At 39.3% G+C, this 17,162-nt stretch overlaps 1 protein-coding gene across 2 annotated transcripts; it reads right to left on the bottom strand.

The window, feature by feature from the left end:
• Positions 1–875: 875 nt before the first annotated feature.
• Positions 876–16,952, bottom strand: CtsB (Cathepsin B). 2 transcript variants are annotated; one of them, XM_053794030.2, is made up of 5 exons: positions 16,840–16,952; positions 16,500–16,621; positions 15,276–15,390; positions 8,524–8,736; positions 876–1,860 (listed from the first exon to the last, which is right to left on the bottom strand). In XM_053794030.2, exons 3-5 carry the CDS (start codon positions 15,387–15,389, stop codon positions 1,189–1,191), a joined length of 999 nt encoding a protein of 332 aa, XP_053650005.1. In that variant the 5' UTR covers position 15,390; positions 16,500–16,621; positions 16,840–16,952; the 3' UTR covers positions 876–1,188. The 2 variants fall into 2 exon arrangements, with proteins under 2 accessions (XP_053650005.1, XP_053650006.1); XM_053794031.2 differs by having other exon boundaries at positions 16,906–16,924.
• Between the last annotated feature and the right edge of the window lie 210 nt (positions 16,953–17,162).

The following is a 17,162-nucleotide window of genomic DNA, read 5'->3' as shown; positions in this document are numbered from 1 at the left end:
CTATTAAACCGAGTATAGGTTACTGGCCGTCTTCTTATCACCAGTGTCGAGGTTGGGAGACTACTCTCTCCCGTCTTCGCATTGGCCATACTCGTCTTACTCATGGATATCTCATGGAGAGGCGTCTTGCTCCTCTCTGTGAGAATTGCCAAGCTCCATTATCAGTCGGCCACATTCTGTTGGACTGCCCACTTTATCAACGAGCACGCAGAATTTACCTCTGTCGTCATCTTCGCTCCGCTGCTCTCTCTCTACCTTCCCTTCTCGCTGATGGACCCACCTTTCATCCGGACTCTCTCATTGACTTTTTGACAACTGACTGACTTCACAAATTCTGATACCTTCAGCCCTTTCTACTTCAATCTCTTGCTACCCTCTACCCCCGTACTATCCCCTGCCCCGCTGTTCTCTGTAACTTGCTGATCATCCCTCCTCCCTTCTGCCATCAATACCCTCGCTTCCTTCCCTACCCTGCAGCGCTGTATAGCCCTTGTGGCTTAGCGCTTCTTTTCGATTATAATAATAATTTGAAATCGTAACACCCTGTATATTCAACAAAGTAGTAAACATACGAGAGATTCATACAGTACCTGAGGAATGGGGGTTGATCAAGCTTTATCAAAGAGTAGCTCCAGATCCTTTTCAGTGCTATACGACCCTGGTGGGTTTAGTGCCTAGTCTTGACACCCCAAATCCTTGGATCAGAGCTTTTCACTAGCATCAAGGCACTCTTCCTAACCCCCCCCCCTCAAGGGTAATTAATATTCAGTAATAAGTTATTGATATAAAACTTTCCTTTACAAATTCCTTTAGATTTAAGTATGTAGATATAAATTAATTTAGCTTTGGACAATTCTAAGGTCATGAAATGTTACTTTAATACAAATGTTTACTTAAAAAATACATTTTAACATTTAAATGACAGAACTAAGAAATACTTTGGAATGTAAAATCACAATTCATAATGTCACTTCCAGTGCTGTATGACCCTTGTGGGTTTAGAGCTTGGTTGTTATAATAACTCGAACTACTTTTGGTACCATTAATCACAGGTTCAACTACGAGATATCCAACATTCTAGCCCTTAAATTTACCAACTGGTAACCATGTTAAAATGGCCACTTAGGATGAGTTACTACTAGTAGAGTTAAACATATAATAAAAAATCTTGCTGAGAAAATTACAGTACTAATTTATCTTAGGCAGACCAGCAGTAATCTCACTCTCAATACCACAATGATCAGATCCTCTAAGTATCTTAAAAGTGCCATTATCTCCCCAATCTGTGTTCCAAGAATTAGCACAAAGCCAGTATGGAGTGCCATTTTCTTCTCCCCAGCCCATTATACGAATAGCATGACCGCCAAGAGCTGAACCTTGAGTGTGCTGATAAACTCCTGATTTGTAATGGAGAAAATCTTCATAAACGGTGAACGCTCCTTCAACTGGACCATTAGTCATTATCTCGTACTTAATTTGTTCTTCATCTTTTTTAATACTATAAGCTTTACTGCCATGGTGTAAATCATTCTCATAATCAAGAGTGTAAGAAGCTTCACACCTTCTGACACATCTTGGAGTGGTGCCACCTGTAGAACACTTGGGGCGAGGCCCCGATACATGGTGCTCGCATGGGGCTATCTCGTATGGCTGACATCCCTGACTGCTGTTATATGCACCACCTGATACAATGCCACTAGATACCCAATATTTGAAAGCTGACCCTGGAAAGCCACCATTACAGCCAAATCCACACATATGGCAGCACGATACAAGATCTTCAGATGAGAAGTGAAAATTTTCTTGACCCTTACTGTGAATGCACACTCTGTCGCTCATCACCTCCACTGCTCCAAATGCCTGAAAATGAAAATATATTTCAAGTAAATAATAGTTATACATACATTATGCATTTCCATATAAATGTGTATGAATGAACCCTTTACAAAGTATGTTCCAATGTTTCTAGACTGAATACATTATATGCGCTACTAGGGGCTATAAAAATGAAATGCAGTACTGTACTTTATCTGAGTACATGTATGGTGTTTCACAACTTCCAAAGGATACAATATCATTTCTCCACTCCTGCGTAACTGTTGAATGAGAGAGTAAACAGTATTTAACCTGTAAACGGTCCAAACGTATATATACGTTTTTACCGCTAGTGCCCCAAACGTATATATACGTTTTGTGTGTCATACATTTAACATTGCCATGATAAGCCTGAGTCGCCTAGACATGAGAGAATGGGTGCAAGCACTCACTGTGCGCCATATTAAAATAATTGGGGATGCCTGGGTACCATATGCTTTTTTTTCCTATTAAAAAACAATTTTTTTTCCTCAAAAAAGTTGGGGCAGTACGGTAGTGAACGTATATATACATTTGGACTGTTTACAGGTTAATACAGTATGAATGCATTTGATAAGATTTATATGGTAACTCACCTGTAAGAAAAAGTAAATATTGTATAATAAAAATAGAATTCTGTACCCAGCAGTTTTTGTCCACTGCTTCTAGAATTTGTTAAACAGAGGCCCATTAAATTAATGTTTTACTGTCTTGTATGCACCCTTTGTTGTAACTGCATGGTGTACTTGATAAAGAAGGCAATGAGACACTGGAGAGTAAGCATTTATAGAGTACTGACTTGAATACCTTGTGGATATGAACATGGTGGGTATAGAGAGCCATAGCACAAGATGGGGCTAGAGAGAGAGAGAGAGAGAGAGAGAGAGAGAGAGAAAAAAAAAGGGGGGGGGGGGACTTCACAAGTATGAGAGAATTCCTGAATGCTGGGCAAAGGAAGGAATGAAAGAATGAAATAAGGGGACTTGTAGTTTGAAAGTGTCAGGAGGAAAGAAGAGAATTCATACCATGAAGCAGAAGCAGCAATGGTAAGAAATGAGTGGGGCTCATGGCTGACCTAAAGATCCAGAAACTCAAAAGCCAAAAGTACAAGTATGGAAAAAATATAGAAAGCCTAGAATAGCAGGAAACTGAGGTGAGTAGAGCCAGAAATGACTATACTTGGGCAAGAAGAGAAACCAATAGGCAATATGAAAATGACAGCACTGGAAACCAAATCTGAACCAAAACTGCTCTCCAGTTATACAAGAAGAAAGACAACAATAAAGGACCATGTAATAAGACTCAAGAATGAAGCCAAGCTTACTAAAAATGACCAGGAAGAATGCAAGGAGCCAAACAAAAGATTTCCCAAGGAAATAACAGTATTAATAGAAGCTCAAAAGAGAAATAGTAGTGGACAAAATACACAAAATAGAAAAGGTGAAGAGACTACCATGCAATGGTACCAGATAATCTCAATCTCAATCTCTCTCTCTCTCTCAATCTCTCTCTCTCTCTCAATCTCAATCTCTCTCTCAATCTCAATATCTCTCTCAATATCTCTATCTCTCTCTCTCTCTCTCTATCTCTCTCTATCTCTATCTCTATCTCTCTCTATCTCTCTCTCTCTATCTCTATCTCTCAATATCTCTCAATATCTATCTATCTCTCTCTCTCTCTCTCTCCATGAGTCTTCAAATGGGCAAGAGCCATGTGTACTGCTAGTTAAAATCTAAGTCGTTTGGTCAGGAGGAAGTGTCAGAAGTGTGGAACACAGGATAGTAGTCCCAATACTTTATTTAAGAAAGGGGACATGCTTAGCATATAAAACTTTTGGAAACAGAGCTACAAATGTACAGTTAAACATACTGATAAAGGATTCACCAATTTCTACACACACACACAGCAAATTTCTAGGTCTCCACCTAGACTGCAATCTCAAATACCAAACTCGCATACAGCAAATATCCAAGAAAGTCTCCAAAACAGTAGGCATCCTCTCAAAGATATGGTACTATGTACCCCGACCAGCTCTTCTTGCACTATACCACTCACTCGCCTATCCTTACCTCACCTATGATATTTGTGCACGGGGCTCAACCACAGGAAATCACCTTAAACCTTTAATAACCCAACAAAAAACTGCAGTGCGACTGATTACACCCTCCTGTAATAGACAGCATACTCCTACGCTTTTCAAGAGTCTTAACTTACTCAATATACAAAACATCCACTTATTATTGTGCCTACTACATGCACAGAACACTACACTCAAATATAAATCCTCCTCTCAAACTCCTACTTGCTAACTACAACAGAACACACAACCATAATACAAGACAAATCACTGTTCGATATCCCTCGTGTCCGTCTCTCCCTGTGCAAAAATGCTATGCACGTAAAGGGCCTGAAGATCTGGAATTCATTACCAGAACACAATAAAGGACCCTTGCCTGCAAATCAATTGAAGGACCTACTTAGAAATCTCATCACTCAAAATTAACCAGAGAAGCTGTACTTAATACCTACCATTTACTCAAGAGCAACACAAAGAAGTACAAATGATGTATCAATTTCAATACTGAATATTGCTCAGCCATGTACTCATTACTTCAAAATCAGGATGTTCAAATTTCATTGTTTTGAATAATAAATTGTAATACTTCATAATGTAAATTGTTTAAATTGTTCTATTGTAAAACTGTAATGCTTCAAAATTGTAATGTACTGTAATTTTTATAAAATAATTAACAAAACTGTAATTATTCACTACTAAACTTCTCTACTAGACCTATTAAAGCCATGTAGCATTACCTATTAATACTCAATTCTCTTGTATGCACTGTAACTCCCCTAATGACCACTTAATCTGTTATATCCTAATTAATCTTAAGTTAATTTTAGGTTTGCCCAAAATGCTTTGCATACAAGGGGTTTTTGGCATGTATACTCAACTATTATATTCCTTTGTACAAATATGTATCATGTCAAAATAAAATATTAGGTGATTTTCATTTTATTAGAAAATAATCTGAATCAACAAGTCGGCCGTCTCCCACCGAGGCAGGGTGACCCAAAAAAGAAAGAAAATCCCCAAAAAGAAAATACTTTCATCATCATTCAACACTTTCACCACACTCGCACATTATCACTGTTTTTGCAGAGGTGCTCAGAATACAACAGTTTAGAAGCATACACATATAAAGATACACAACATATCCCTCCAAACTGCCAATATCCCAAACCCCTCCTTTAAAGTGCAGGCATTGTACTTCCCATTTCCAGGACTCAAGTCCGACTATATGAAAATAACCGGTTTCCCTGAATCCCTTCACTAAATATTACCCTGCTCACACTCCAACAGATCGTCAGGTCCCAAGTACCATTCGTCTCCATTCACTCCTATCTAACACGCTCACGCACGCTTGCTGGAAGTCCAAGCCCCTTGCCCACAAAACCTCCTTTACCCCCTCTCTCCAACCCTTTCGAGGACGACCCCTACCCCGCCTTCCTTCCCCTATAGATTTATATGCTTTCCATGTCATTCTACTTTGATCCATTCTCTCTAAATGACCAAACCACCTCAACAACCCCTCTTCTGCCCTCTGACTAATACTTTTATTAACTCCACACCTTTTCCTAATTTCCACACTCCGAATTTTCTGCATAATATTTACACCACACATTGCCCTTAAACAGGACATCTCCACTGCCTCCAACCGTCTCCTCGCTGCTGCATTTACCACCCAAGCTTCACACCCATATAAGAGTGTTGGTACTACTATACTTTCATACATTCCCTTCTTTGCCTCCATAGATAACGTTTTTTGACTCCACATATACCTCAACGCACCACTCACCTTTTTTCCCTCATCAATTCTATGATTAACCTCATCCTTCATAAATCCATCCGCCGACACGTCAACTCCCAAGTATCTGAAAACATTCACTTCTTCCATACTCCTCCTCCCCAATTTGATATCCAATTTTTCTTTATCTAAATCATTTGACACCCTCATCACCTTACTCTTTTCTATGTTCACTTTCAACTTTCTACCTTTACACACATTCCCAAACTCATCCACTAACCTTTGCAATTTTTCTTTAGAATCTCCCATAAGCACAGTATCATCAGCAAAAAGTAACTGTGTCAATTCCCATTTTGAATTTGATTCCCCAAAATTTAATCCCACCCCTCTCCCGAACACCCTAGCATTTACTTCCTTTACAACCCCATCTATAAATATATTAAACAACCATGGTGACATTACACATCCCTGTCTAAGACCTACTTTTACCGGGAAGTAGTCTCCCTCTCTTCTACACACCCTAACCTGAGCCTCACTATCCTCATAAAAACTCTTTACAGCATTTAATAACTTACCACCTATTCCATATACTTGCAACATCTGCCACATTGCTCCTCTATCCACTCTATCATATGCCTTTTCTAAATCCATAAATGCAATAAAAACTTCCCTACCTTTATCTAAATACTGTTCACATATATGCTTCAATGTAAACACTTGATCTACACATCCCCTACCCACTCTGAAACCTCCTTGCTCATCCGCAATCCTACATTCTGTCTTACCTCTAATTCTTTCAATTATAACCCTACCGTACACTTTTCCTGGTATACTCAGTAAACTTATTCCTCTATAATTTTTACAGTCTCTTTTGTCCCCTTTCCCTTTATATAAAGGGACTATACATGCTCTCCGCCAATCCCTAGGTACCTTCCCCTCTTTCATACATTTATTAAACAAAAGTACCAACCACTCCAACACTATATCCCCCCCTGCTTTTAACATTTCTGTCATGATCCCATCAGTTCCAGCTGCTTTACCCCCTTTCATTCTACGTAATGCCTCACGTACCTCCCCCACACTTACATTCTGCTCTTCTTCACTCCTAAAAGATGGTATACCTCCCTGACCAGTGCATGAAATTACTGCCTCTGTTTCTTCCTTAACATTTAAAAGTTCCTCAAAATATTCTCGCCATCTACCTAATACTTCCATCTCCCCATCTACTAACTCCCCTACTCTGCTTTTAACTGACAAATCCATACTTTCCCTAGGCTTTCTTAACTTGTTTAACTCGCTCCAAAATTTTTTCTTATTTTCATTAAAATTTCTTGACAGTGCCTCTCCCACTCTATCATCTGCTCTCCTTTTGCACTCTCTCACCACTCTCTTTACCTTTCTTTTACTCTCCATATACTCTGCTCTTCTTATAACACTTCTGCTTTGTAAAAACCTCTCATAAGCTACCTTTTTCTCTTTTATCACACCCTTTACTTCATCATTCCACCAATCACTCCTCTTTCCTCCTGCCCCCACCCTCCTATAACCACAAACTTCTGCCCCACATTCTAATACTGCATTTTTAAAACTATTCCAACCCTCTTCAACCGCCCCACTACTCATCTTTGCACTAGCCCACCTTTCTGCCAATAGTCGCTTATATCTCACCCGAACTTCCTCCTCCCTTAGTTTATACACTTTCACCTCCCTCTTACTTGTTGTTGCCACCTTCCTCTTTTCCCATCTACCTCTTACTCTAACTGTAGCTACAACTAAATAATGATCCGGTATATCAGTTGCCCCTCTATAAACATGTACTACATATGCATATACTACATATGCATGTACAAATAAATAAATCACACACACACACCTCAGTAGGTGGGTGTACGCGTGCACACACACACACCTCAGTAAGGAATCATTCAAGACTTTATACACTGTGTACGTCAGGCCCATACTGGAGTACGCAGCACCAGTTTGGAACCCGCATCTGTGCAAACACGTCATGAAATTAGAGAAAGTGCTAAGGTTTGCAACAAGGCTAGTTCCAGAACTAAAGGGAATGTCCTATGAAGAAAGGTTAAGGGAAATCGGTCTGACAACACTGGAGGACAGGAGGGTCAGGGGAGACATGATAACCACATACAAAATACTGCATGGAATAGACAAGGTGGACAGAGACAGGATGTTCCAGAGATGGGACACAGAAACAAGGGGTCACAATAGGAAGCTGAAGACTCAGATGAGTCAAAGGGATGTTAGGAAGTATTTCTTCAGTCATAGAGTATTTAGGAAGTGGAATAGTCTAGCAAGCGATGTAGTGGAGGCAGGAACTAATCATAGTTTTAAGACGAGGTATGATAAAGCTCATGGAGCAGGGGGAGAGAGGACCTAGTAGTGGTCGGTGAAAAGGCGGGGCCAGGAGCCGAGTCTCGACCCCTGCAACCACAATTAGGCGAGTACACACACACACACACTTACGTCTGGGTTTTCTTCTAGTTTTCTTACTAGCTCTTGTTCATGTTTATATCCATTTATCTCTGTAAGTGGAACACAATTCTTCCTCCAAAGCCATGCGTGTCATAAGAGGCGACTAAAATGCCAGGAGCAAGGGGCTAGTAACCCCTTCTCCTATATATATTACTAAACGTAAAAGGAGAAACTTTCGCTTTTCCTTTTGGGCCACCCCACCTCGGTGGGATACCGGTGATGCATTGAAAGAAGGTTTTAAATAAAATCAGATTTTTCTGAATTTCAACAAGCAGTAAACATTACATCTAAAAGCAAGGGCTCTCACTGAATAAACTTTAAACACACACACATAGTAAATATTTTAAATGGCTATATTAACCCTTACCCAACAAGATCCACAAGAACCTTGGTCTCGAATTTCACCAATGGTAGGACACATGGGCCAAGCTGAACGAGAATCAAATTCTTTGGGAAGTTGAAAATTTTCAGTAATATCATGATGGTAGGCTTTTGGTAAATGCAGTTTTGAGTCTGGGTGAACTCCCATTAGATGTTTAATATACCTGATTGAGAGGTGTTTGTTGAAGTTACGGCCAGCCTGAAACAGCACAAAATACACACATTTAAAATATTGCACATGAAAAAATGTACAGTATTAAATGAAAAGTTCAAATGCTCTGAAGGAGTTTAAGGAAAGGAAAACAATTTAGGAAAACTGACCCCTCATAGGAGGTGCCTTGATACCAGTGAGGGGCTCTTGATCCAATGAAGTGGAATTCTCCTCTTTCCTTGGATTGAGACTGACTGCCTCTCATTCCCCTACATATATACTGTCCCCTGATGACAGTAATTTGGAAAATTTAATTCATTATCAAGGGATACAACCTGAGCTGGAATTAAATAGAAATTTGTGAAATCAGGAGGGTAATAGGTATAACTTAATTTGCTAAACACTGAAATTATTACATTATAGTGAAAAAATGTAATGAAAATCAATGGGGTTTGAGCATTATTCCTCAAGAACATGAGCAATATAATTCAGTAATAACAATAAACTCCATGGGGAAGTGGAACAGAAGTCTTTCTCCGCATGCCATGCGTGTTGTAAGAGGCGACTAAAATGCCGGGAGCAGGGGCTAGCAACCCCTTCTCCTCTATACAGTACTAAATTCAAAAAGAGAAACTTTCATTTTTCTTTTCAGGTCACCCTGCCTTAATGGGATGCGGAGGGTGTGTTAAAAAAAAAAAAAAATGACAAAATACAGTACAGGTTTCCCTCAACATTTGCGTTTTCAACTTTCGCGGGTTTCACACATTCGCGAATTCCCAACTGCCAAATCATATTTAAGTTTCCTGCCACCCGTGAGTCCCTACTACCCTCCCTCCGACCTCCAAAACTGGCAGCCAGCCCTCCCACCACTCAAGTGTGGTGAGTGTTTTGTTTGTTCATTATTTGCTATTAAACTACAGTATAAATAATGTCAACCCATTCATGACTGAATATTGGAATGGCTATTCGGACAGGTATTGGACGGTGATGTTTACACGGCAAAGAATCAAACATTTCTGCTACTGCTAATAATAATAATAATACGATAGAATTGAAGGAAATTGTACAAAAATATGAGGGCTGAAGCAGTGGTGGAAGAAGTGGTTGACGCATTGTCAGTCAGTGTGCCTTTGTTTATGCTGGAGTGAGCATTAGTCTCTACACACTTCCAAACATTTCACAATAATTCATTGTGTTTGGTGCTTGTAGATTGAGTGCAACTGGAGTGGTAGAGGCAGTGGTTGAGTCAGTGGTTCAGGTAGTGGTAGAGGCAGTGGTATTTAATAAGATAATGTTAATGTTATTATTAATAACATGTATTATTATTATTATTAATAACATGTTATTAACCCTTTCAGGCTTGTATGCCAGGGTTGGTGCCGTACTAGTACGCATAAATTCTAGCGCCTTCAAATGTAGCGAGAGAAAGCTGGTGGGCCTACATATGAAAGAAAGGGTCTATGTGGTCAGTGTGCGCAGTATAAAAAAATCCTGCAGCACACAGTGCATAATGAGAAAAAAAAACTCCGACCGTGTTTTTGGTTTAAAATAGCAACTTTGCAGTGTATTTTCGTATGCTATTTATGGTTGTATTTAGTTTTCCTGGTCTCATTTTATAGAATTGAAGACATATTACAGAAATTTAGATGATTTTCATTGGTTTCACAATGAAAAGTACCTTGAAATAGAGCTCAAGTAGCAGAAATGTTCGATTTTTTGCCAAAGTTCAAAAATAAATAAATCAAGCCATGCGTCCAAAATACGTCAACTGGCGAGTCTAATATTCTTTCACAAGTGTGCTGATATTATTTATACCATTTCTACACAATTTCTACACTAATGCAGTACTCTGCATAACAGTAAATCTTCTATTTTTGCGAGAATAAAAATTCAAAGTGGAAAGCAAAAGAAATGTAACAGAAGCCTGGGGACATGACTATTGAACAGAGGAAATAATATTTTAGTGCCAGGAATGTCTGTTTTGTTTATTCTGGACCTAAGAATCCTCATTATTGTACATGATTCACTCATTATCAAGTCTCCTAATTACAATACCATTAATGGTACTAGGCTTCCATGTATGTACTTTTATACTGCTTAATCCTTGAACATAATGATCACTGCAGTGAACACACACACACACACACACACACACACACACACACACACACACACACACACACACACACACAGGGACTCTGAGGTGTCCCTGTTTGCAGATGACGTGAAGTTGATGAGAAGAATTCACTCGATCGAAGACCAGGCAGAACTACAAAGGGATCTGGACAGGCTGCAGACCTGGTCCAGCAATTGGCTCCTGGAGTTCAATCCCACCAAGTGCAAAGTCATGAAGATTGGGGAAGGGCAAAGAAGACCGCAGACGGAGTACAGTCTAGGGGGCCAGAGACTACAAACCTCACTCAAGGAAAAAGATCTTGGGGTGAGTATAACACCAGGCACATCTCCTGAAGCGCACATCAACCAAATAACTGCTGCAGCATATGGGCGCCTAGCAAACCTCAGAACAGCATTCTGACATCTTAATAAGGAATCATTCAGGACCCTGTACACCGTGTACATTAGGCCCATATTGGAGTATGCGGCACCAGTTTGGAACCCATACCTAGCCAAGCACGTAAAGAAACTAGAGAAAGTGCAAAGGTTTGCAACAAGACTAGTCCCGGAGCTAAGAGGTATGTCCTACGAGGAGAGGTTAAGGGAAATCAACCTGACGACACTGGAGGACAGGAGAGATAGGGGGGACATGATAACGACATACAAAATACTGAGAGGAATTGACAAGGTGGACAAAGACAGGATGTTCCAGAGATTGGACACAGTAACAATTTTTTTTTAGCTTTAGAATATTTACTTTGTCTTATACTTAATTCTAACTATAGATTCACTATAAATCTTATGATTACAAGCATTGATCCTGATACCAACCTCTTATTGAATGACTTAAATGAATCAAACAGTAACTGTAATTACTACACAGCAGAACAATCAAAGGCACTTCTCAGAGCCAACAACAACATAACTGTCTTTAACTACAATATCAGATCTTTAAGCAAACATTACGATGACCTCATAGCATTACTAAATTCCCTGCATGCCAGTATGTCCATCATTACTCTCACCGAAACCTGGCTAAAGCCTGATACTACAGATGTCTATGCCATTCCTGGTTACACAGCCATACACAACTGTAGGCCAGATCAACAAGGGGGTGGCACAGCTGTATACTACTCAGACCAACTAGAATGTATCACTAATACTTGCACAAGGGATGAACATGGGGAATATATAATAGCTAAATTCAAATCCAAATACCTACAAAAACCTCTCACAGTGATAAACATCTACAGAGTACCACAGTCAAACATTAGCCATTTTAGTGAAAACCTAGGAAGTATGATAACTGATGCACACATGAATAAAGATCACTTACTACTCTCAGGTGACTTCAATATAAATCTCCTGCAAGACCAGGACCCACACGTTACTGAATTCACAAACACTATGAGTAACTGCTTGTTGCTACCAACAGTAACAAAACCTACAAGAATTACAGAGACTAGTGTTTCCCTACTAGACCACATCTGGACCAACACCATATCCCCTTTAAAATCAGGCATAATCACAGATAATACCACAGACCACTACCCTACCTTCCTCATAACTAATCTAGGCAAATTACCCCAAGACACTACTAAAGTCACTTTCAGACTTCACAATGAGGCAGCCATTAATAACTTCACAACAGCAGTGACAAACATTGACTGGCACACTAAGCTTGAAATCTATACAGATATTGACGAAAGTATTAATAATTTTCTAAAAAAGACCCAATACCTCTATAACAAGCACTGCCCTAAAAAAACTAAACAGATGACAGCTAAGAGACTGAACAGTCCCTGGCTAACACCCAGCATCCTCAAATCCATAAATACAAAGCACCTATACGAAAAACAGTACAGAATGGGTCACATAACCAGAGACCAAACAAAACGTTACTCGTCAATCCTAACCAGCCTGATAAGAAGGGCAAAAAAATTGTGTTATGAGAACAGATTATCCAACTTAAAAGGCGATATAAAAAAGACCTGGAAAACCCTATCAGAAATTCTAGGAACAAAAAAGATATCACGAAACAGAGCAATTGAACTAACAAAGCCAGATGAACCCCAACTCCCACCAACTGAAACAGCAAACAGACTCAATGATTTCTTCTCCACCATAGGAAAAAACCTTGCCAATAAAATCCCAAGCTCAAATACCCCACCCAATGACTACCTCACTGGCAACTACCCGAACACACTGTTCCTAGCTCCGACTAACCCAACAGAAGTCTCCCTTATTATCAACACACTAAAAAACAAGACAGGAGATTTAAATACCTTACCACCCTTTATATACAAAAAAGTGTCGCAAGTGCTGTCACCAATCATTGCAACACTCTTTAACAAATCCATCGAATCCTCTACCTTCCCTACAGTTCTCAAAATAGCGAGGGTCACCCCGATCCATAAAGGAGGAGACCAAACAGACTTGAATAACTATAGGCCAATATCCAACTTACACCCTCTCTCTAAAATCTTTGAAAAATTAATTCATAAGCGAATCTATTCCTACCTCATCTCCCACAACATACTCAACCCCTGTCAGTTTGGGTTCAGGCCTAATAAAAATACGAATGATGCTATTATACACATGCTAGAACAAATATACACTGCACTAGAGAAAAAAGAAGTCCCACTGGGGATCTTCATTGATTTACGTAAAGCTTTTGATACAGTTGACCATGACTTGCTCCACATAAAATTGTCGCACTATGGTATAAGAGGGCACTCCCTCAACTACCTAAAGTCATACCTCAGCAACAGAAGCCAATATGTGTACACAAATGGAGCAAACTCTTCCGCACAGCCAATTACAGTTGGTGTCCCACAGGGAAGTGTCCTTGGCCCTCTTCTCTTTCTCGTTTACATAAATGACCTACCAAATGCATCGCAACTACTCAAACCCACACTATTTGCAGATGACACTACATACGTCTTCTCTCACCCGAGCCCAGTCATGCTAGCCAATACTGTGAATACCGAATTACAGAAAATATCTACCTGGATGAGGACTAACAAACTTACTCTCAACATTGACAAAACCTACTTCATTCAGTTTGGTAACAGAGCTACAGATGTCCCTCTTAACATAATGATAAACGGATCACCTATCACAAAGCTCACAGAGGGAAAATTCTTAGGAATCCACCTTGATAATAGACTCAAATTTCAAACACATATACAACAAATTTCCAAGAAAATTTCCAAGACCGTAGGCATACTATCGAAGATACGGTACTATGTTCCACAGTCAGCCCTCCTGGCCCTATATCACTCACTTATTTACCCCTATCTCACCTATGGAATTTGTGCATGGGGCTCAACAACAATAAACCATCTCAGACCATTAATTACCCAACAAAAGGCTGCAGTCAGAATGATAACAAATTCCCACTACAGGCAGCACACTCCACCAATATTCAAAACTCTAAACCTACTCACCATACAAAACATCCATACTTATTATTGTACCTACTACATACATAGAACACTTAACTCAGATATAAACCCTCCCCTCAAACATCTCCTTACCAACCTCAACAGAACACATGACCATAACACAAGGCACAGATCACTCTTTGATATTCCTCGTGTCCATCTCACACTATGCAAAAACTCAATGCACATAAAAGGCCCAAAAATCTGGAATTCACTACCTGTGAATATAAAAGAAACACTGTTTATAAATTCAAGTCTCTTCTTAAAAATCACTTACTCACCCACAACCAAATAAATACTGAATAATTGTATCTCATAAATGTTTAACCTGTGACCCAATCAAACTTTGTTATTTTTAATTACATTACCTAACAGAATACTCCATTCTACTGAATGCACAGCAACACAGTAAATGACCATATGACCTGTCTTTGAAATACTCATTTGTGCTTAATTGTTAACTGTTTACAACAATGTTTACCACTGAATATATCATTGCTTAGTTAATCTTAAGTTAATTTTAAGCCTGCCCATAATGCTCTGCATACAAGGGGCTTTGGCATGTTACACTTAACCACTGTATTTCCTTGTACTTGTAAAATACCTAGGATAACCCAGAGTCAGTGACTTATTTCCATTGGGGTCCTTGTGATGTCTTATTATTTAAAGACTAACTGTAAGATACATATTTTTTGTAAACTGTATAATTATGCAGATTTTACTAATTTACCAATATTCATAAAAATTGCTGAAGTCATATAACAATGGTTATAAATGACAATAATTTTTAAAGGGGTGGACCGGTAAGCCAGCGGAAGGCCTCGGTCAGATGACCAAAAGCTCCAAAGGCGGGTCAACATCTGACTAAGACCTGCGTCAGGAAACATTTGTCCTGTTTCCTGACGAACCTTACCTAACCTAACCTAACCAATATTTATGAAAATCAGATCTAGTTATTTGAGTATGTACAGAAATCCAATCTGGTTTTTAAATCAAGTACAAAAATATGAATGACAAAACACTTACCTTCCATGTGGATTTCTTATTTTGTAGTAGTTTAATAAACTTGTCTGACAGAGAATAATCATCAGCTGCTGCCAACACTACCACTACCAAAGCCACTAGTAGAAGTGCCTTCATCCTGAAATTAATTTCACAATTAACTTCTTGAAACATCTACCCTCACTGTAGTATGTATATGTTAATTTTATTACAGGGCTCCCAGTGGCCCCTCAAGGGAGACTCCTTGATGCTAGTAAGGGGGTACTGATCCAAGGAATTGAACTTGTCCGTCCCTTGTATTGAACCCAATTACCCCCTATCCTTCCACATGCTATATGACCCCTGCAGGTTTAGCACTTCCCCAATGAATTTTATAATAATAACACTAAACCCATAAGGATGCACAGCACCTGAGAAATGGAAGGAATTCAAACTGAATTCAAGGGAGGATAAGTCCAGTTCCCTGGATCAAGAGCCCCTCATCACCACCATCAAGGCACCTCCTTTAAGGTGAATAAATAATAATCTTTGGGAATTATTCCAAACCAAAAGAAGTTTATCAAAGCAACATTAGTAGAGACAACTATAAAGTATTCTAATATCCATGTGGAAACACTAAAACCCCAAGGGTTATTAAGCATCTGAAGATGGGAATTAATGAGGAAGATCCAAGGAAAGGGATGATAGACCCAATTCCCTTGATCAAGCGCCCTTCTTCGGCATGATGGCACCCTCCATCAAGGGTCAGTCAATGTAACCACAGCAACAGTAGTAAAGTTACTTGGTAACTATGTATTAATCTTCCCATCCTCTCCCCTCAAACACTGGCCAAAATACTCTGCATAAGAAGGGGCTTTCTAGTTATACATGTCAATCACCCTAACTATATAATATACTGTATTCCACTTTACAGAAATAAGGTTTGTTTTAATAGACTAGAGGCATATTTTAATTTTAATGAGAAAGCGTTAAATCTATATGGATCATGTAGCGTCTTAGTATGGGGGAATTAATCAGGTTCAATCAGTGGAGCATGATCTGATAGTTCCTTGGATCAAGAGCCCCTCACTTCACTACGTTAAACCCACTGGGGTCTTACAAAGCTTGGAATAACAGGTAATGAGATTTAATGAATGGTGAGGGTAGCTCAAATGTCCTGGATCAACAGACCTTCACGGGCAGCAAAATATTTTCGATAAAATAAAATAAAAAACTTAGGGATAGTTGCAAGGAGCAACTGGCACCAACCTGAGTGTAACCAACAACAGAGTGTTGTTGCAGGAGACCCGGTCCAGGAGCTAATCTTCTTAAGAGCTGTCGCAGTTAACACTGTTAAGCTCTACCTCCCGATGCCCAGACAAGAAATATTTCTGAAATATAGGCGGAAATATATGATTGGAAATAAGGTTCTCCCACAGGAATAATGGCAGAGCCAGACACAGCTCAATCTTCCCTCAAGTCGTACACAATCCTCTACGCTGAGAAAAAAAAAAATAGTTGATCTTTGTCACTGACGAAGACTAAGGACGTGTCGTAAACAAATTATATATGCAGTTATGGCAGCAATGCCCAGGGTAGAACTACGCACAACAACTGGCCAACAAGAGTGTTGCAAGACACTAGAGCTGGATCAACCGGGACTGTTGCACTCTACCTCGTGACTCACAGTCATGTCTTGACCTTCACACAGTCGCCAACTATTACAAAAAAATAAACAAGCTTTTAGGCTAAATTTACGGATTTTTTTTGTTTGCAGATTTGTTAGAAATTTCTATATTTATGGTAAAAATGTTTATAAGCATATTCAGTTGATGAACTATGAATATTTATCCTAAAATAATTTAAAAGCTAAATAAAATAGTTATTTCAACCAATCTCAAGATGGCTGCTTTAGCAAGCAGGAGTTACGTG

This window comes from Cherax quadricarinatus, unplaced genomic scaffold, assembly GCF_038502225.1.
Source record: "Cherax quadricarinatus isolate ZL_2023a unplaced genomic scaffold, ASM3850222v1 Contig2879, whole genome shotgun sequence".
Taxonomy (NCBI): Eukaryota; Metazoa; Arthropoda; class Malacostraca; order Decapoda; family Parastacidae; genus Cherax; species Cherax quadricarinatus.
The sequence above is the reverse complement of the archived record's forward strand: the minus strand, read 5'-3'. Positions and strand labels throughout refer to the sequence as shown.

Excerpts from the sequence above, each read along its gene's own strand:
- CtsB (XM_053794030.2), bottom strand. The coding sequence starts at position 15,389 with ATGAAGGCACTTCTACTAGTGGCTTTGGTAGTGGTAGTGTTGGCAGCA. Across the intron at positions 8,737-15,275 it reads ATAAGAAATCCACATGGAAG|GCTGGCCGTAACTTCAACAA; the intron begins GTAAGTGTTTTG and ends GTGCTGTTTCAG. Across the intron at positions 1,861-8,523 it reads GTTCTTGTGGATCTTGTTGG|GCATTTGGAGCAGTGGAGGT; the intron begins GTAAGGGTTAAT and ends TTTCATTTTCAG.